The sequence below is a fragment of the Sarcophilus harrisii genome, chromosome 1, assembly GCF_902635505.1.
Source record: "Sarcophilus harrisii chromosome 1, mSarHar1.11, whole genome shotgun sequence".
Taxonomy (NCBI): Eukaryota; Metazoa; Chordata; class Mammalia; order Dasyuromorphia; family Dasyuridae; genus Sarcophilus; species Sarcophilus harrisii.
In genome coordinates, this window is record NC_045426.1 from 6,955,817 (window position 1) to 6,977,134 (window position 21,318).

Below are 21,318 nucleotides of genomic sequence, written 5' to 3' on the forward strand. Positions count from 1 at the left end.
TGGTAGGTGGCCCCTTGAGCCTCCAAGAGATTTACAAAAACAAAAGTCCCTGATCCAGACCAGCCAGCCCAGGGCCCTGACAGATTAGAACCTGCAAATATTCCGGGGACGTTAGCAAAGGGGACTTCCATTCAGACTCCGGTTACAATAACTCTCTCCTCCTCGGCCTTACTTCCGGGAAATATGAATTGGGGAAATTTTTCTGAGAAAAAACAACATAGGCCCCAAGTCACAGACACTGAACTTGATTTGTTTCCTGAGAAATTCCATTCACATTCCCCTCCCATGAGATCCACGAGTCACTGAGGCTTCTGACCCCGGCCTGCCCCAGACAGCCAGTCTTCCCCAGCCCCGATTTTGTCTGCAGTTTTATCAAGGTTTTCTAGAAATAGCATCAGGATTTGGTCACCCTGCATTGTACGAGAGACCTCTGGAACGATGTCACCGGGTTCCGCCGATCAATCCCGGCCTTGGCAAGCCGCGTGTGGGGCTGGAGTCGGCGCCCGGAAGCCCCCAAGCTGACGGATTATCGGAAACTTGCAAAAGACATTTGGGAAAATAACTTTTATGAAACTTCAACATTAAGGTGCCCGAACAAGCACTTGTTAAATGCTTATTGTGTGCTAGACTATAACAGGACACAGAGAAAATGAGACGCTCGGTCCTGAAAATCTTATATACTCTACCCAATGACAAGTGTGGAATAGCAATAATAATACTCAGTCTTTTATTAATGTGAGTTATTTTAATGATGTGACATTATTTCCTCCATAATAATTATCAATTTTTAGTTATACAGTTAGTGATATTAGTTATATGATATATATATATATAATATGCATGTTATATATATATTATATATATGCAGTTATATAATACAGATAATTATCACAGTGAGTGATAATATTAATGATAGTGACAGGTTGTGGAACTTGCTGACAGACAACCATTCCTAGAGAACTCGGTTTGGGCCAAGTATTGCAACAAACCTTGGGGATAAAAAGGAAGGCAAAAACATTGTGAGCTCACTTTTTGATGCAAATTGCTTGAGATATATTATATTTGCAAAGAAAATTTTGGTTCTCATTCAGTCATTTTTCAGTTGTGTCCAACTCTTCATGACCCCTTTTGGGGGGCCAGGTCTACAGTCAAGAAGGCTCATCGTCCCAAGTTCAAATCTAGCCTCGGATGCTTTCTGGCTGGATGATCCTGCGTAAGTCACTCTACCCTGTTTGCCTCAGTTTCCTCATCTGTAAAGTGATCTGGAGAAGGAAGCGGCAAACCAGTCTGGTATCTCTGCCAAGAAAACCCTAAATGAAGCCACAGAGACGCAAACATAACTGAGCCAATATTTCAATGGAAGGATGTCTTGAACTTGGAAAATACAAGTCAAAATGGGTGGGGGTGAGTGGGAATAATAGTGGTGCAGACCAGCACCGCAGCCAGACCGTGAAGGGCCTTAAGTGTCAGATGGGATTTTCTGTTTTGTCCTAGAGATGGTAGGGACCCACTGGAGCCTGGGTACAGGAACGGCCTCCTGGTGTTTTAGCAATATCCATCTGGCAGCGCTGTGGGAGATAAATCGGAGAGGGGAGAGCCAAAAGGGAGACATGGCCGGCCAGAGCCAGATGCACCCAGCTCCTCGTTCTGAGGGCGATAAACACGTTTATTGCTGATCTCCGAGACAAGATAGCTATTTCCTGCACGGGGAGTAGGAGATTTAAAGGAGCAGTTTTCGGACCGGTGCTGGCAAGTGGAAGCCAGCCCCATTGGCCTGAGGGGACTCTGCTTCCTCACCTGCCAGTCTGAAACAGGACCAGAAACCAGGCCCGACTGTTCCTGTTTCCCCAAGGAATACAAAGGCCCGGCCTCCGCTCCTCTCCTCTCCTGCCAAAGGGCAGCAGGACTGGGAATTGGAGAGGGGCCCCCAGGAGGCAGCAGGCAGGCACAAATGAGAAGGGGTGCCGGGCACCCGGTGCCCAACAGTGTGGCCCCTTGTGGTAGCATCAGGCTCAGGCAGAGCAGTGTTCCCAGCTCCATCCAAGTAGCCTCTTGTTCCAGTCCAATCAACATTTATTAAGTGCCAGGCTCTGTGCTAAACCTCCTGTGGCTACAATTAATAAAAGAGGAGCTTTTATTAGTCTTAATGGGAGAAGACAACACCCAAAGGGAGGGAGAAAGATGGAGGGAACATCTGGCACAGAGCAGAGGCAAAATCAGGCAGAGCAGCAGGAGCTGAGTATCCGGCTTCTGCCTCCTGCAAAGGCAGGCACCAGGAGGACTTTGGTACTCCAGCCTCCAGCTCCCTAGTCAGAGGGGAGAGGAGACTCAGGGAGCCGGCCAACGGGAATGAAGTGAGTTCAGAGGGGAAACCGAGGCCCAAGCAGTAAAGTGATTTGTCCAGGATCACTCAGGAAATCGTCTCCAGAGATGGCATTTGAGCCAGATCCTCTGAGTCTAGTGACCTTCCTATGACGTGATATCTGCTCTGTGGAAACTTAGAGCACTCGATAAAAGTCAGACACGATTTCTGAGGGATGAGATGTCCTTTCCCTTGGCAGGTCTGCACCCACGACAAGAACCCTGGTTGAGCAGACTGCTGCTCCATCTCCAGAGAATATTCACCTGCCCCAAAGCTCACAGGGCCAGGAGGCTTTGGTCCATAAAATGAGATGTGCCCTTTGTAGCCAAGATCCAGTTCCCATGGTTTTAACTGATCTTTCTCCCACCAGAGAAGCGAGAAGGGAGAATCCCAACCCTGGAATCTTGGGAGAACGTTCTCCAGAGGGACAGTGGCGGGACCAAAAATAGGGAAAAGACTCCTAATCTTTGTGTCCTGGGAACACCAATTCTAAACCTGACTTTGGGGAAAGTCATTCTTCTCAGGCCCTTTCCAGCTGTGAATCCTGGGAATTTTAACGTATTCATGAGATGTTACACATGCTGTGAAGTGTAATCCTATAAGGCCCAGGGGAAGGGCCATTTCAGTTTAGAGCTGGAGACTTTCTAATCCAACTCAAACATCTGACAGACTGGGAACTTGAGTCCCAAGGAGGTAACTGATTTCCCCAGAGAGACACAAATGGTAAATGGATCCACAAATGAGTGAAATTCAGCGATTACAACAGCTCATATTTAGATCATTTCTGAGCATTTACATGCACTTTTCTCACACCGACTTTGTAAATACAAACATTAGAAGCTTTATTTCCCAATGTAAAATCTGAGCCCCATTGCCTCACACCAATGAGATCTTTAAACAAAAGATGGAGGATCCCCAGCTGGGAAGGTGGGGGCTGTGAGTCCAACTCCTTCCTTTTAAGACACGAAGAACCTGGAGTCTAAGGAAGTTACTGACCTTGTCCAAGGTCCCATGGGTAGAAAGGGGTAGAGTTGGGACTTGAATCCAGGTCTGCCATCCCACAACTCAGCAGACTTTCCACAATGCCATGTTTCCTCCACTGACTGATGAAGGGTTGGAGGAGTCAGCCCCTGAAATTCCCTCTAATTTGAGGATTCTGCAAGTCTAGGATCCTTGAAGTCCTAAGAGCTTGGATTTGGAGGTAGAAGGGACCTGGAAAATTATCTCTTCTCCCTCACTTAATCTCTAAGGAAACAAATACAATGAAGCGAGCAGAAGGCCACTCACATAGAATCCGGGTTGAGATTCAAAGTCATGTTGACTCAGAGAAACTGAGGCAAGACAGATTGGTTTCTTTTTCATCTTTTAATATGGAGAGTTTAGGCTAGCCGACCGAAATGGGACTCTTGTCCAAAGCATTTCGGCCCAGATAAACTGAGGCAGGGAACTTATACAGTGTTTTAGCTATCTAGCGTTTGCAAGCAGAATACGAAACCTGTATACAATAAATATACAACTTTCTTTGCTATCGGCAGCTGGGATCCAGGAAGGATTTTTGAGCTGAGGAAAGAAAAACCAGGACTAGATCTGTGCATGAGGAAGGCTAGTCTAGCAGCGGGATGAATAAATGGGTTAGGGAGGAGAATGGAGGCAGGTAACCCTTATAGCTGTGGTCCCAAGGAGTGTCAACAAGGGCTGTTCTAAGGTGGTGGCAGTGGGGAAAGATACAAGAGATGCTCTTGAGATAGAAGAGAAGTGCCTGGTTGGTGATCAGTTGGCTAAATAAGGGAAGGGAGACAGAAGAGCCACGCACAATGCTCAGGTTTTGCACACGGGATACTAGATGAACAGTGATGTGTCCAAAAGAATTGTGAAGTCGAATTCAGTCACAAACTCTGATTTCAGAGGGATCTCAGAGGCCAATTAAGCCTCCCTACAATGTACCTGACCCATGGGCAGTCAGCCTTTGCTTAAAGACTTCCCTCCAGTCAGGGGAGACCCACTCGTCCCGTCCCGGCCCATTCTACACTGGGTATGACTCCACGTATCAGGTAGGGTTTTTTTTCCCCTCCTGTGGTCCATAAAACTCCTGGGTGAGGGCAAGCCAGGTTAAAAAATAATGAAAAAATTTACCAAAAAAAAATGCAAAATAAAACAATAAAACACAAATAATAGTAAGTTGTGGTTTTTATTTTTATGCTTTTTAATTTAAGATTTTAAAATATTTCTGAAAGTTTTTAAATTTTTAAGTCAGATATGGCAGGCAAGGAGCCATATCTACCTGAATTGGACCCCACTGCCTTAGAGAATTTGGGGTTAAGGATCCTGTGGGTACTTTTCCCGAACCCTTTGAATTTTGTTTCCTGTTAGCAGCTACATGAAAGATTCTGCCAAGTTGCTAATAGCAAGAGAAATGCAAATCAAAACAACTCTGAGGTTTCACCTCAAACCCAACAAACTGGAAAAGATGACATGATGGAAAGAACTGGTATTGGAGAAATACGGGCACATTAAGTCATTGTAGGTGCAGCTGTGAATGCGCTAAACCCTTTGAGAAAACAATTTGAAGTTAGACTTTTTCTCAAAAAGTGACTAACATGTCCATTAGCTTTGACCTTGAGATTTCCTTTAGAGGTATTCACTCCCAAAAGAGGTCCAAATATTTATAAAGTAAAAGAACGGAGGATGAAGTAGATGCCCAACAACTAGGGATGTTGAAACAAATGGTGGCCCAAGCAACACTCCATTTCCCACTCCAAATATTTGCACTGGCTGTTCTTCATGCCTGGCAGATACTTCCTGCTCACTTCTATCTCTCAGAATCCCTCTCTTACTTTAAGACTCATCTCCACCATTTCTAGTTCTGTGAAAAGATAGACTAAATCACTATTGATCAGAGAAATGCAAATTAAAACAACTCTGAGATACTATTACACATCACTCAGATTGGCTAAAATGACAGGAAAAGATAATGACAAATATTGGAGGGAATGTGGGAAAACTGGGACACTAATACATTGTTGGTGGAGTTGTGAATGAATCCAACCATTCTGGGAAGCAGTTTGGAACTAGGCTCAAAAAGTTATCAAACTGAGCATCCTCTTTGACCCACCAGTATTTCTACTGGGCTTCTATCCCAAAGAGACTTAAAGGAGAGAAAGGGACCTGTATGTGCAAGAAAATGAGTGCAGAGCTTCTATGTGCTACACAAGGAACAGAATAGATGGTCCGCAAATGCTGATTCATTAGAACTGCCAATAATTTATAATAAAAAAGGAATATAACACTTTACAAATGGAAATGAGATTATGCATGGTATAGCCTCCTCCTTCAATACCTCCCACACACACACACACACACAAACACACACACTACTACTACTACCACCACTACTAGCACTACTACCACCAACAAGTCTGTATGGCTTCTTCTCTCTCCAAAAGGAAACTGAAGCCATTTCACCAACATGCCCACCGAAGAAGAGAGAGATGAGAATATATCCCTTCTCCTCCGCTCTCTCCTGCTTCTTAACAGCAGTATCACAACCTTTGACCACTTCTGTTATTTTCTTGCCGTCTATAATTTTTGTTCTTAGTATCTCTAAAATTCTTGAGTCCAGGTTCACCTTCGTTGTTCATATAGGAAAGAATTAAGATGGGTCTCCATGAGGAGAGTTCCAAGAACTTTCACTTCGAGACAGGAAATACCCATGTTAATGACCAAGATCCAAAGCCTATGGCAGAAGAAAGAATTACACATGCTGAGGCCCTGGCAGGCTGAAGAATAGCACATCACGCAGTCGGTGTAAAACAATTCATGAAAACATAGGAAAACCACAAAATGCAGTGGGAGGGAAAAATACAAAGATAAAAGTGGGGAGAAGCACTTGGAGAATGTCCAGTCATGAGAGTGAAGCAGCTTGGCCCCAGGAAGCAACTGAAAGCATTATTGAGTAGCCAGGTGATTTGGCCATATCAGCCCAGGGCGGCTGGGTGGGAGCTACCGTGGATCTTTGATCCGGCCTCAGAGAAGTTAAAGCCCCTTACCTCTGCTTTAGTTCCCTCATCTGTAAAAGGATAATGACATCACCTACCTCACAGGATTATTGTGAGGATATAATGAGAAAAATATGCATAACCTTAAAGAACTATAGCAATGCTAAGAGCTGGCTTACTATCAATTTTTTCCTGAATAATAATCAATCCATTTATATCCAAATTACAAAATTTCCATCTCCATTTTGAGAAAAGAATACCTCTCTTTATCTCTGGTCATAAACCTGGCATAAAGTAGGTACTTCCGAAAGGCTTGTGGATGGCAGCAGCGTGATATAGTAGAAAGGAAGGGAAAGACCTCTGGGCTAAGAAAAATGACACCTTTTTATTAATAACCAGATGGCCTCAATAATAAAATGCTGAAACTAGCCAGAAACGATGTCCCTCAAACTTTTCTAAATGTCCCATAGGTCTATTTCCAAAGATGATTTTAAAATGTTTCCAGCAGCTCTCTTTGTGGTGGCAAAGAATTGGAAATTGCAGGGATGCCCGTCAATCAGGGAAGGGCTAGACAAGTTCTGGTGTATGGTTATGATGGAATACTAGTAATGATGATGAGCTCAATGATATTTGTTCTAAGTGGAAAGACTTGCGGGAAATAATGAAGAGTGAAATGAGAAGAATCGAGAGAACGCTGGATACGTGTTGTTATTAAAATGACTGATACAAAAGGCCTGGAGAGACTTACATGAACTGATGCTGAGTGAAATAAGCAGGACCAGGAGATCGTTATATACTTCGACAACAATACATTATGTGGATAGATGTGACCCTCTTCAGCAATGAGATAGACTAAATCAGATCCAATGGAGCAGGAATGAACTGAACCAGCTACGCCCAGTGAAACAACTCTGGGAAATGACTATGAACCACTACATAGAATTCCCAATCCCTTTATTTTTGTCCACCTGCATTTTTTATTTCCTTCACAGGCTAAGTGTACACTATTTCAAAGTCTGATTCTTTTTGTACAGCAAATAACTGTATGGACATGTATACTTATATTGTATTTAACATATACTTTAACATATTTAATATGTATGGTCAACCTGCCATGTGGGGGAGGAGGTGGGGTGAAGGAGGGGAAAAGTTGGAACAAAAGGTTTGGCAATTGTCAAGGCTGAAAAATTACCCACGCAGAGAACTTGTAAATAAAAAGCTATAATAAAAAAATGACTGATACATTTCTACCATGTTTAACATATATTGGACTACTTGCCATCTAGGGGAGGGCGTGGGAGAAGGGGGAAATTGGAACACAGGCTTTTGCAATTTGAAGAATTTCTACTCATATGTTTTGAAAAATAAAAAGCTTTAATAAAAAAAATTAAATGACTGTGAGTGTACAAGCTATTTTGACTATTATAAATATCCAAATTCTCTATAATTGACATGTAAAGAAAGAGACTCTCTGCATCTGAAGAACTGATAAATAGAAGGATTTATAGAATAATTTTTACATATATACATACATGTGTGTATGCATGTGTGTCTAATGCTAGCCATCTCTTGGGAGGGGAGCAGAGAGAGGTAAGAAAGAAAAAAAGAAATTTATATGATAATTCTGTTGTATATTTGAAAGGAATAGCAAGTTGTGCATAGTAGATAGGACGTTTTGTGTGCAATCATATTTTTTTATTGTACTGTGTTATGAAGAAAAAAAAACCAATATGAAGGTCATATGAAAAAAGACACTATCTACCTACAGAGAAAGAAATGATAAATAGAAGTCTGTGTAGAATAATTTTACATTTCTATCCCTATTTGTGTCTGATGTTACCCGTCTCTAGAGAGGAGAGAGGGAAGAAAAGAAATTTACATGCTAATTCTGTTGTATGTTTGAATGGGACAGCGAGTTGCACGTGGCTGATCTGCAGATTTGTGCACATCCTCTCTTTTTATTGTTATTCCATAAATGAAAAAAATAAAATAAAAAAGACACATTAGTAGTTTTTATTAAAAAGGAAGGAAAAAAAGAAACAACTTATTAAATATCTCCTATGTGCCAGGTGCTGTGCTGAGTAATAACTATTATCTGTTTGATGTTCACAACAATCTGGGAGGTAAGGGCTCTTGTGATCCTCATTTTATAATTGAGGAAACTGAGGTAGCAGAGTTCCGTGACTTGCCCAGAGCCATGCAGCTACTCACGTGGGGTGTGACATCTGAATTCAGGTCTTTCTGACTGTATGTACTGTGTTCCCCACCCTCACCGCAGAACCAGAACTGAACCCAGAAAATGTGGCCTGCAGTTCCAATTCTGCCCCTTGTTTCTTGTGGGAGGTGGGGCAGTTTCCTTCTCTTCTCTCAAGGTTCAAATCCCAGCTCTTCTACTTACTAGCTGCACCTTCTTAGAAAATTCCCTTCCCTTTTTTGGGGGAGGGGGGAGGGGAGGACTGTCTCTTTCTTCTGTCAAGGGAGGATGTCAGCCTCAGTTGTGTAAAAGGCCCATCTGTGGTTCTGTGACTCGGGAGGTCACACGTTCCCCTTCCCAAAAGAAGATAAACCAAAACCTGGGAACAATGAAACCTCCCAAGACAGTGCAGAGGATGCCAAGAAAGCCGTCTGCCCGACGCTGGGGTCCCCGGGGCCAGAGAAGCTGCTCCCCCATCCACGGGCTCTCCCGGAGTGCCCAGCTCTCTCCTTTCAGTGTCTCCCACCTAATGGTATCCAGGAAACCGCTGTGATTCCCGGGAAATTGCCTCGGGGCAACAATGTCCTTTTCAAGACTGCCCCCTTAAGTCCATGCTCCAGAACGGACACTGCAAAACAGAGCTCTGGGCTGAGCGCCCGCAGGCCCAGGCCCAGAATCGGACATCCCCGCGTGACCAGAACAAGAGTATCTGTGAGTCTGCTCTTCCCAGCTCCCAAGCGCAGCTGTCAGAAGTGATTACGCGTAAAACTTGGGCCAGCTCTAGAATTACCCTTATCAGCCCTCAGCCAACATGTGAGTGAGAACAGACGGGCCGGGGCCTACCGGCCGTGGGGCCGGCATCCGGAACTCCAGCGGCCCAGGAGGCCCCTGGGAAAGAGCCGAGCTCAGGGGCCAGAGGCCGGCCTTCTGGGGGGGCCTTATCCATGTCTGAACTCAGCAGCCACACGTGACCTCGGTTTCTCCAGACACACAATTCACAGCCCCACGCCGGCAAGCTTGCACATGATTTCCACCTCAGTAAACAGAGCGGAGAAAAAGGAAGGAGCAGATAGGGACCAGCATCCCCTGCCCCTCAGTGCGGTGGGGCCGGCTTCCCTACTCGGCTCCCTAGAAACTTAAGGTGTTCCATTGGGATGGTGGCTGGGAGAGGGGGCTGCTGGGAAAGATAGCATCAACCTGAGCATTTCACATCTGGACAGTTCTACGGGAGGTAAGTCTCTCGCTCCTTGCCTCCTCTACCCACAGACACAGTCAGAGAGAGAACTGCCACATGAATGTGGAATATAATTGGGAAAATGCAAGAGACAGCCTGGTCTTTTTTGTTCCTCTAAATCCCATCGTCCCTATTCAACGTGAAATGTAATAATGCTTTTTATGTAAAACACATTTACATAATACCTTCGTATGAACATCATAGCACAGAATACATGTTTTCAAGGATGAGATCCATTTTACCTCAAGGTCAGTAGGAGATTCCAGAGTGCACAAAGTCAGGAAGCCCCGAGTTCAAATCCAGCCCCAGATACTGTGTGATCTCTGTGATCTTGGACCATTCATTTAACCTGTTTGCCTCAATTTCCTTAACTGAAAAGTCAGGATAATAATAACACCTACTCAAATGACATAACCCTGTAAAGCATTTAGCAGTTTCAATCACGTCTGCCTCTTCATGACCTCAATTGCAATTTTCTTGCCCAGGACACCAGAGCGAGTTGCCATTTCCTTCTCCAGCTCAGTTTACTGAGGAAGAAATTGAGGAAGACAGGGTGAAGTGACTTGCCAGGGATCACCCAGCTGGTAAGTGGATTTGAACCCAAATAGATGAGTCTGCCTGACTCCAGACTGGCACTCTATTCACTGGCAAACAGCAGGCACTTAATAAGTGTTTCTTCCCTTCCCTACCTTCTTTTTTCCCCTCTTTCTTTGCATCTCTAGTATCCTACATCATGACTTGAACATAGTGGGGGCTTCTTTTTTGATACTCTGAGTATGCCCCAACTCTCAGCACCATAATCGTTGCTTAATAAGTGCTTGGATTGATCAGTGGATTGTTTCTATATTTGCCTCTAATTTTGCTGACATCACTCACCTCTAGGTGTCTAATAACACTGATAATTAAATGTGTGTTCACAGGAGCTTGTGTGAAAGAAGGTGTGAGGGGAAAGCAGTGCCCAGTAATCAGGGTGAGCCCAGTGCTGCCCTGGGCATGGTGGTTCTACCCGCCTGTTCTCTTTGTGACAATGGGAGGGTCCGGTGGGGAAGAGGAGTGAGATCTGCCTCTTTTAATCAAACACATGAGTCCCTTGGCTGGGAAGCACCAAGGACGGTGCAGGGCCAGCAGCCAGGGAAGCTTGCTTTGCAAAGGGACCGCCCTGCAGCAGACCCTGACTGGAGGGAGATGCTCTCTTCTGAGGAACGGGAAGGGGACTGCAGCTCGGAGCTCCAGGACTCGACTCCAGTCCCAGCTCTGCTACTTATCTGCTGCAGAACCCCAGATGAGTGACTCACTTCCTTTATCGGTAAAGTGAGGGCACTAAGGCCCCGGCAGCTCCATGACTGAGCAATGACCATTAAAGACACGTAGATGAGGGACAATAATAAAAACTGGCATTTATATGGCCCCCTGGTGTTTTCAAAATGGATAGTGATGTGGTATAGGATAAAGATTGCTTTGGGGGGGGGGGGTGTCTGGGTCCAAATTCACCTCTGTGGGAGCCAAGGCAAGCCCCTGACCTTTCTCAGAGTGCCTCAGTTTCCTCACCTGGACATTTAAGGCCCCGGCAGCTCCCTGACTGAGCAATGACCATTAAAGGCACGTAGACAAGGGACAATAATAAAAACTGGCATTTATATGGCCCCCTGGTGTTTTCAAAATGGGATTGTGATATGGTATAGTATAAAGATTGCTTTGGGGGGGGGGGTGTCTGGGTCCAAATTCACCTCTGTGGGAGCCCAAGGCAAGCCCCTGACCTCTCTCAGAGTGCCTCGGTTTCCTCACCTGTAAAATGAGTGAGAGCTTGGACTAGAGCAATCAGACTATGACTTCATGGCCCAAGGCCCCGTGTCCTTCCTCTTCAAGACTTCAACCCGGGATCATGGATTGTGGCTGTCCTGCTGGACTTTTACAGTTGTCTATTCACCTCATTTTATATTTAACCACCAGGGGGTGCTACTGGGCAGTAACTGGACAACTCCGAATGAGAATCGGACATGGGACAGTCCCACACTCAGCCAACACCAGAGGGCCTGGGAAGGGAAAGGGAGGGGGGAGGGGATGGGAGATGGAAGAAGCTCTGGGTGCTTCCCAGGACTACTGGTAGCTGCCATTATAGACTCTCCCAGGTCTCACCACCCTTAAAGCTGCAAAAGTCTTCAGATGGGCCACAAACCAAAGAAACGGCCACCTGGGCAAGGAAATGCAGCCCACAGGGTGTTTTTCCTACTAGGGAAAGGAAAGAGAAAAAAAGAGAAGGGAAGGGAAGGGATGGCCCAACCACCTTGCTTTTTATAGGGTCTCTTTCCAACCAAAGTCCATCCACCCTGACTTTTGGACATCAATTGCCTTAGAAATGGCCCCAATCACTGGGAACCAATCAGAGGAGCCCCCTGTGTCCACATCCTGTGCCTGCCTCCTTGGAGTCTGTACTCTCACCAATCTCTCCTCAAATGGATCAAAGTCCTTTCCCTGGTCCAAAGACAAATGAGAAAATGCAGATGTAAATGACAAGATGCCAAGTAAAGTGGCAAAACTGAAAGACCACATGGACGCTGACACAACAGGAAAAGTAAAGAAAACAGCACCCACAAAATCCAGGAAAAGCCACAGAAATCGGTTCAGAAGGGACGGGGGGCAAACACGGCATTCTGTTACTGTCGCTCCCCCCTAAATAAATAGCAAATAAAGTTTCACAGCTTCACGCGCAGCCTTGTTCTCAAAAATTCTTGTTTATATAGTCCAATGCTCGCTTTTGTGGTTGGTTACAAAGGATGTAATAGGAAGAGAATTTTTTTAAAAGGACTCCAGCTCTCTCTAGGCTGAACTGTCCAAGAAAAAATTATTTAGGAGAAACCATCACTGTTCAGAGGCTTCTTATTTTCCCTTTGAAAGCTCTTTATCCTCCTCCCTGAAGAACCCTGAATCCCAACATTAGATAAATGACTGAAGTACCTGTTATGGAACAGTAGACAATATGAGGAGCGATCTCGCTTATTTCTTCGTAGCCCAGACCCATTTTGCTCAGTTTACCAGGAACAAAGTTCTCCACAAAAACATCACAAACAGCTGCAAGCTGAAAGGAGAGGCAGATGAGTGAGACTTTTAATGGCATCTCAAACCCCATGTGTCCAAAAAAGAAACATATTTCTATTTCTCCCCAAACTCCCCCCCTTTTCCTAGCTGCCAAATTTCTGCTCAGGGGGCCACCTTCTTCCCAATTCTTTGACACCGCTCACCCCTTCACAACCCATAAAGCAAACATTTCGCTGGCACTTTAAAGTTTGCAAAGTAGTGCGCATCTGTTTAGTGACTGGATCTTGACAATACTCTGATGAGGTAGGTGGGTGCCATCACTATCCTCATTTTCAGTTGAGGAAACTAAGGTCAAGATACATTAAGTGGCTTGCCTAAGGTCACAACTATTAACTGTGTCATGTGAAATTTGAATTAAGGTCTTCTGACTTTAGTTCAAGGCTTTCACTGCCTACCTACTCAGAATTATGCTAATTCTGCCTCCACATCATCCCATTAGATTGTCAACTCTTGAGAGCAAAGATCATTCTTGCCTTCTGTGCATCCCCAGCACCTAGCACGGTAACTTGCACACAACATGTGCTTAATAAATGCTTATTGGTTGACTAGTCTTATCACTCATCAGCACTACTATAACAACTTCCTATTTGGTCTCCTTGTACCTTCCATTTCTAAACCATTTATCACACAGATGTGATCATATCATCCCCCACACTTAAAAATCTTCAGGGGTTCTCTGTTATCTATAGGATAAAAAGCAAAATGGATAGTTTGGAATATAAGACTTTCCACAAGCTAGAAGTCTACATTTCCAGCCTTATTTTATAATCCTCTTTTTATTCACTCTGCTCCAGTCAAACTGATCTGACAGCTGTTTCTTGTACATGACTCATCCCTATGTTTCTGCCCAAAGATTTAACAAGTGGCTCTCCAGAAGAAAAAACAAAGTATGCATGACACACTTATCAATTCAAATTGCATTTTCTCCATCACTTTCTTAAGTCTAGATGATCAAGGAAACAATAAACCAAACCCTGATTTGTAGTGTTGGCCACTCTTACGCACTCTCAAATAAAATTCTCCTATAATCCCCAGCTTCTGTTAAAGCACAGGGATTATGCCTCCAGAAAACCTTTGCTGATCTCCCTTGCTTTTACTTCTCTCTCCTTATACTTTGTATTTTCTTATATGGGAGAAGTGTTTTAGCCTCTATTAGAGAGTCCTAGCCCACAGAGATTCTAATTACGGTTATTTTATGTTTAAAAGTCAACAAAACCTTGAAACCACAGTTGAACTAAATTTGGCTTGGGGAATTGTAGAGTCTGTGAGGCTAGTTTTAACTGTTATTGTGGAGAGATTATTAGGTCTGATACCTGAGGAGAGGATAAAGAAAAAGGACTAAAAGAATTCAATTCCTGAGAGAACCGAGTATAAATCTTACCTTGCAAGCAAATGTGAAGATAGTTTTTCATTAAGAGACTTAAACATTTATCTTCTTAGAATATAAGAACTGAATGTTGTTATATTTCCAGAATTAAAAGGCTGCAGTTGTAATAGTGATTAAAGATGACTTTGGATATAATCTTTCTCACAGTTGATATACTGTAAACAATTATTTGTCTTTGTTTTATTGTTTGTTATATTGTTAATAAATAGCGTAACCATAAGATGTGATATTTTTTAACCTAGAAGATAAAGACTATTGATAGAAAGTAGCAAATGCTTATGGGAACATTTTCTCCAGTTTAATAAACAAAGGTGGGAACACAGAAGTGATTCATTCATTAAAGATTTCATGATTTTAGTAATTAATATGGAAATATCAGAAAACACTTCTTGATTACCTTGGAACAGGGGTTAATCTTGTTTTACATCAAGATTAAGGTTAACTCTAACCCTGACCCATAACCTTCTGCCATCTTGTGAAGTGTAAAAATCACCTCTCAGAATAATGTTAAGTGCAGAAAATAAAATATAACAAATATACTTGTATTGAAATGCAGTTATTAAAATTTGTTTTAAAGAACAAATTCACAGACCTCCCCTTAAGAGGCCCGCTTTAGAACCAGGATAAGAATGAATAAGGAAAATGAGCAGGTGGAGAGAGATGACCACTCTATCTTTGCTCTATATGATCACAATCAACTCTAAACCCTTCTTGCAAATGTAAATTCCTTCAAGGATTGTTTCATTTTTTTTTCTTTGTATTCTCAGAACCTAATAAAGTGCTTTTATAAAAGATGTCTTATCATGTGGACAAAGTACCAACTAAATGGCAGAATCCCCCAGTGCCTGGTGCTAACCATTGTCTCTCCCCACCCCCAACCTCTTCCATCTTAATTTCATTAAGTCCCATGAGTTTATCATTTTTTGGTAGATGACTCCCAGTTCGATAGAACCAGCCCCAGTCTTTCTCCCGCACTCCAGGCCTTCCCATCTGTAATGTCTAAAGTCAAATTTGAACTCAGATATTCCCAACTTCCAGCTAATGCTCCCTCCACTTTGCTACCCAGCTGCCCTGTGGCACTAAATAGACCTCAGTTCAATAGTTAAATAAGAAAAGTGCTTAGGTTACTTTTGCCATTTAAGAGATTTTCTTTTTGGAATAAAAAAACAAAAACTTGAATCAATTTAATTAATACATAGAAACAAGCTGTTATCCATTTAAAAAAATAAAAAAATAAAAAGGTTATGAACTTACCAGCCCCTCTGTCTGTCTCTGTCCCTAGTAGATCCAACAGATCCACATCCCCTCACATTTCTAAGCAACATAGTGCCTCATAACATGGTTTAATGGCGCTGCCATTAAATCAATATCAGGAACTCCCAGATAAAGAAACACCCTCCACCAGTGCAGTGCAAACTACATTTTTTAATAGTTGTCCAAACCCATTATTTGGAGGTTACGTGACTTGCTGAGAGTCACACAGCCAGTATGGGTCAGGCAAGGGACTTGAACCGAGGCTTCCCTGACACTGGTTTTCTACCCACAATGCCACAACCAAACAAATAACTATTTTAAGTACAAATTGAGAGTAACATTTATTAAGTGTTTGTACCAATCATGAACATATGCCCTCAATCAATGTTATTCTTTTTTCTTTTTGATGCTTCTATTTCCTTTAGATTATTTTTCTCCTAGAAACAAATGATTTTGAAAAGAACTTTTCACATCAATCCATTCAGTTCTTGATGCCCATTCTATGCAGTGAGCTCTGCCCAGTGAGCCAGAGACTGGTCTCCCCTACTGGGCTGACCAAAAGGGGGCTCTGTTTGGAAATAAAAGCAGCTTCCAACTACTTATATAAGGGATGATCTTAAGCCTTTTGAACAAGAAGCTCAGGAACAAGGAAAATAAGAATGGCTTTTAATAGACGCTAACCCCCTGGTAGGATAATAGAAAGAATGTTGTCCTTGGTGTGAGGAAAGTCCTGGCTTTGCTTACATATAACATCCATATTACGGTCCTGATCCTCAGTTTGTTTTTCTGTAAAGTAGGGCTATTCATATCTGGATGCCTGTCACAAGCCTCCTATGAGGGTCAAGTGAGAAAAGGCATAAAAAGTGCTTTGTGCAAGCTGCCAAGTCCAAAAAGTCTTCATGCAATTTTAAGCTTTAGGGGGTATTGAAGTTCAAACTATTAAAGATTAAAACTGTATTAAGAATTTTATGTCAACATCATCATCCTTATCATTATTATTCATAGGGGCGATTAAACTTGTGCCTGATGCTTTGCATGATCCCATGAGCAGTCGGTCACCATTGCTGATATTGGGCTGACACTAGTGCTGATGCAGAAGCACTGATTCCATAATCATGCGTTGAAACAACTGAGGGCTTTATCACTTTCAGTTATTTATTATCTATTCAATAGTTAAAGTTAATAGTTAAAATATTGTGGCACTGGGGATAGGATTGCATCTCAGAACTAGAGTTCTGAAGAGAATTCAAATCCAGCTCCAGATACATCCTGGTTCGGTTAACTCAGAGAAGTAATTTAACCATTCCATGCTCCAGGAAACTCGAATTTGTGGCAAGAGGGTGGACCACATCAGGAGAAGGAGGTTTTTCATCTGGGAGTCCCCTGTATCAGCAAACTCACAGCTCTAGTCCCTCTGCTAAATCCCTGTAATAGCATTAGTTGGGGAAGATGAGAGACAGCTATGTTAGCACAGCCATAGAGGCGTGGAGGACCCAAGACTCTCCCAGTTCATGTGGTTTTGTTGTGATGGGCATTGGCTACAGGGGGAACTTTGCTTTTCTTGTTGTTATTGTTGCTCTCCCCCTAAAAGGCGATTTTCAAAGTCAGCAAAGTCATCTGAGAATTGGGAGAATGATTCAAACCAGAAAGGCGTCATATTTACAAGCCATCGGGAGGACAGTCACACCCTTCAATAATTTTTCCCAGAAACCAAACGCTGCCCTGGGGTGAACAGCTAGAAATGAAGGCCGTCTATAAGCCTCTGCCTCCCGTAGAGCCCCTCCCCTACCTCTTTGATGATCTGCACCCCCTTCGGATCCTTAATGTTGACAGCGATGCTCTGAAGAGAAAAAAGAATGATCCATGAGCCCAAACACGGACAGCTTAGCCGAACCCTGACCCAGAATGAGTTCCATTCTATCTACAGCTTCTGTCTGATAAGTGATCTATTCTTCCCCTAGCAGGTCACTTGAAACCTCTTTGTTAAAACCAATTTCATGAGAATTAGATTGTGTCAAGGGAGGTTTTTCTTATAGACTGGATTTTTGATTTCATTGCTCTCAATAATCTTAAATTAGAATTTTAAAAATTAACATTCATTTGACAATTCTATTTACATATGAAAAGTGATGAAGTCTGTACAAGCTTGAGCAAGTCCTTTTACCATTCTGTGCCTCAGTTTTCAAATCTATAAATAAAGAGATTGGATTGGAAGGTACCAGATCCCTTGCACTTCTGAAGTTCTAAGATTCTGTATAAAAATAATCCAGGTTGACAGATTTCATTATCTTAAATTCATTCTTAGGGGGAAGTCAGATAAAGCCTCCCTTTGGCTTACCTTTTTATTTCGGTTAACACTGAGAAAATAAGTACTCTCTGATCCCACAAAAGGTGGTCCCCAAGCTCGAGTATCATCACCAGCTCCTAGAAATCAAATCAAATCAATCTTCTCATGATCTTCGACATTTCACATGAAAACACCTGAACACCCTTTAAGGGTTGGAAGGGAGGGAGGGAAGGAGGGAGGGAGAGGGAGAGGTATTGTTGAAAGAGCAAAAAAAAAGATCATGAACCACATAAGCCAAGCTTTTCCAGGGATTTTATTTTCAATTGACCATTGATTCTGAACTGGAAGGGACCTTAGAGGTCCCTCACTTCACAGTGGAGGAAAATCCAAGGGACCCGTGGCAGGTCTCGCAGCCAGGCAGCGGCAGTGTTGGCAGATACTCTGACCCCAAGGCCAGGGCTGTGGGAGGGCTTCCTCAGACCTCACCCCCTGAGCTTGCTGCCTACTATGAATCCTCTAATGTCTGAGGGGGTTCATTGTTTTTGAGGAAGATATTCTTATGGATCATTTTCACAAAAATGGCACATTGTACACATTAATAAATATTAAATCCAAAATAAGAAAAAGAAAATCTGTGTGTTTAGAAAAGTAAAAGAAAGAAAGAGAGCAGGATTGGAAGCATGTCAGTTCTTTTGGGAAGGATTTTTAATTTTCACCCATGTGTTCTGGTCCAATGCACAGTGTTCCAGAGTAGTTCCTTCTCTCTCCTCTCTTACTTGGCTTACTCTTTCATTCTTCCTTTCTCCTCTCCTCCTCTTTTTTCTTCTCTCCTCTCATCTCTCCTCTTTTCTCTTCTCTTCTTTCCCTCTCCCCTTTTCTTCCACTCTTACTCTTCTTTTTCCTTTCTTTTTTGCCCTATTATTCCCATCTCTCCCCTGTTTCTCCCAAGGGTTATAGGGCTCTAACACTCAACCTCAGCCACCAAGGCCTGGTATATGATCTGGGGCTGAAGGTTCAAACCCAGTCTGACTCTAGACCCATATGCCTTCCGCTATGGGCTTCATTCCCAGGTCCTTTGCCCAGAATTTGGTTTGGGGCTGGGCATTTCAAGCTGCGTCCCAACCCTGAGCTTTGGCCCTTCTAGTGGGTGAGGGAAATCAGAACAAGTCTCCAAGTCAGGAGAAAAAAGACAGGGCCTTTGTGTTTCCATGTCCAATTGGACCGAAAATGTGTGGAGCAGGCCCACAAACAGCCCCTTACCTGGTCGTTCCACCTTAATCACCTCAGCTCCAAGGTCTCCTAAGTTCATCGTGGCGAAAGGTCCTGCCAGGACTCTGCAATAATTAATATGGATGAATAAATCCATTGCCTTCTAGCAATATGTCCTCCTGCTATTTGTCCTCAAAACTGGCCACCCCAAACCAGACACATGGAGACAAACCTGGTCAGATCCAGAATTTTCACACCATCCAGGGGCTTTATATTTTCTGTATCTAGAGGAAAAAAAAGACATTTTTGGGGCTTTTAAATAATATTAATTTCAAATTCTCTCCTCAGGAAATTAGGATAGAAGTGGGAGGCAAGGGACTATTTTTTCTAAAATCTTTTAAATAACATTTTCATTTTGTTGATGAGAAAAGTTGAGACCCCAAGAAGACAAGGGACTTTAAAGTCACCTGCTAGTATGGAGAAATGTTGGGATCTGAACCCACTTCTTTCTAGCTGCTGCTTCCATGGGAATATTCACCTCTCCAACTGGGCCCTTCCCAGAAGAAAACAGTCTGACTTTTCCAATTCAATCCAACAACCTACAGGAATAATGGGTTCTTTGAGATCTGTTTGTTTTTTAGAAAATGTATTTGGAAAGCTCTATTTTTAGTTTAGAGGATGCTTTCAGGGCAGAGTAGAATATAATTTAGTCTGATGAATGCGTAAGAAAAACTACTGATGTCAAATATTGTTATGGGCCAGAACTTGAAACAAGGGGCTAAGTCAGTGGAATTGATAGAGACAATAATTATCTAATTTAGCCTGGTGCTTAACAGTTCTCTAGTTCAGCACATGTTCTTAGTACTTACTATAGTTCTACAAGATTCACACCTATGATAAGAGAGCATATAAGCTAGGAGCCTCAGCCAGGATTCAGTCGGGGAGATTCAGAAGCCAGAGAAGGCAGGTGGGAGCTCAAGTTCTCAGAACCAAGGCCAGACCTGAAAGGCTCTCCAGAAAGCTGCCCAGCCTCAGGAAGGAGATAATAAAGGATCTGGACTATAAGAAAACTAAAAGGGACGCAGGAAAGGAGACAAGACTTGGAAAGAGACAATAAAGGATTTGAACTTTAACCCCTGGCTACTCATGTGATGATTCCTTTCTGAAAGGAAGGCTGCCTCCAGAGACCCCAAGAAAATCCCAACAAGAGAAGATTACATTTTAGAGAGAATATTACAAAATATAAAATTATCAAGATTGATGCTTTATTCGTATACACTGTTTTCTGATTAACTTAGACTCATACAATGTTTTCTTCCTGGGCAGTTAGAGAAGATGAAGAGAGACAGAGAAGGAGAGATAAAGGGAAGGAGGGAAGCAGGAAGGGAAGGAGGGAGAGAGGGAGAGAGAGAGAGAGAGAGAGAGAGAGAGAGAGAGAAAGACTAACTTAACCCCCTTAGAGTTGCTCTAATAACAGAGAGAAGGCAGTGGATCACTGCGAGCTTCTCTCCCAGCTGAGACTTCCTGAAGCACCCATTCAGAAGAAAGGGAGTTTCTGGGATGGGGTTCAAAGGTTGCTCCCATTTCAGGGACATTGCAGAACTTCTGAAGAGAGATCCCGAGGGTCGTGTAGCTAGCCATGCAGAGGCATCTTGGCGTTCCTACAGGCATTGCTGTGTCTGTAAGAAGAATTTCCATTATCTTAGCTGACACTGACGTAGCACATTGAAGGCTTACTAAGTATTTTAAACCCATCTAGCCATTTCATCCCTACATAAGACTCCCATGATCCTTTGCATGCTCTGTATATCTGTATATCCGTATATCCATGTGCTAGGCCAAGTTGCCAAGAGGTCTGAGGTTTGGGTCACAGAGAAAACCACCTCCCCAGACTAGGAAAAGGCAATTATTGCCTTAGGGACACAGGGTCCCAAATAGGAGATAAGGAAGTAAACATTAACTAAAAAGGGAAGCTGGCTTGCCATTAGAAAGTGTGAAGGGCTGAGAAAACAGGAAAGACAACTAGCTGAGAGATTCAGGGAGAGATTAATATTCAATCAGGAGACAAAATACAAGGAGTGACCAAAATGACTACTTTAAAGCTTCCACGGGATCCTCATCAGTGGGAGGGAACTTCCCACACCCTTAACAAAGCCCAAGTAAATTCCCCTTAGCTCCAGAAAGTTGTACATTTACATTTGGAGGTAGAGCAGTCCGGAGACTGGTTTATTATGCATGATATGTAAACATTTAGATGATGATTTGTTTCTGGGCTTAACCCACAGATGTTGGTCTTGCCC

At 43.1% G+C, this 21,318-nt stretch overlaps 1 protein-coding gene across 2 annotated transcripts in view; it reads right to left on the reverse strand.

Moving 5' to 3' along the window:
- Positions 1–21,318, reverse strand: part of SUGCT (succinyl-CoA:glutarate-CoA transferase) — a 537,637-nt gene that overhangs the window by 507,846 nt on the left and 8,473 nt on the right. For both annotated transcript variants that reach the window (XM_031951830.1, XM_031951825.1), the window contains exons 2-6: positions 19,251–19,302; positions 19,070–19,143; positions 17,861–17,946; positions 17,312–17,362; positions 12,741–12,861 (exon numbers count right to left, since the gene is read on the reverse strand). In XM_031951830.1, coding sequence (XP_031807690.1) covers positions 12,741–12,861; positions 17,312–17,362; positions 17,861–17,946; positions 19,070–19,143; positions 19,251–19,302 — 384 coding nt within the window. The remainder of the gene's footprint in view (positions 1–12,740; positions 12,862–17,311; positions 17,363–17,860; positions 17,947–19,069; positions 19,144–19,250; positions 19,303–21,318) is intronic.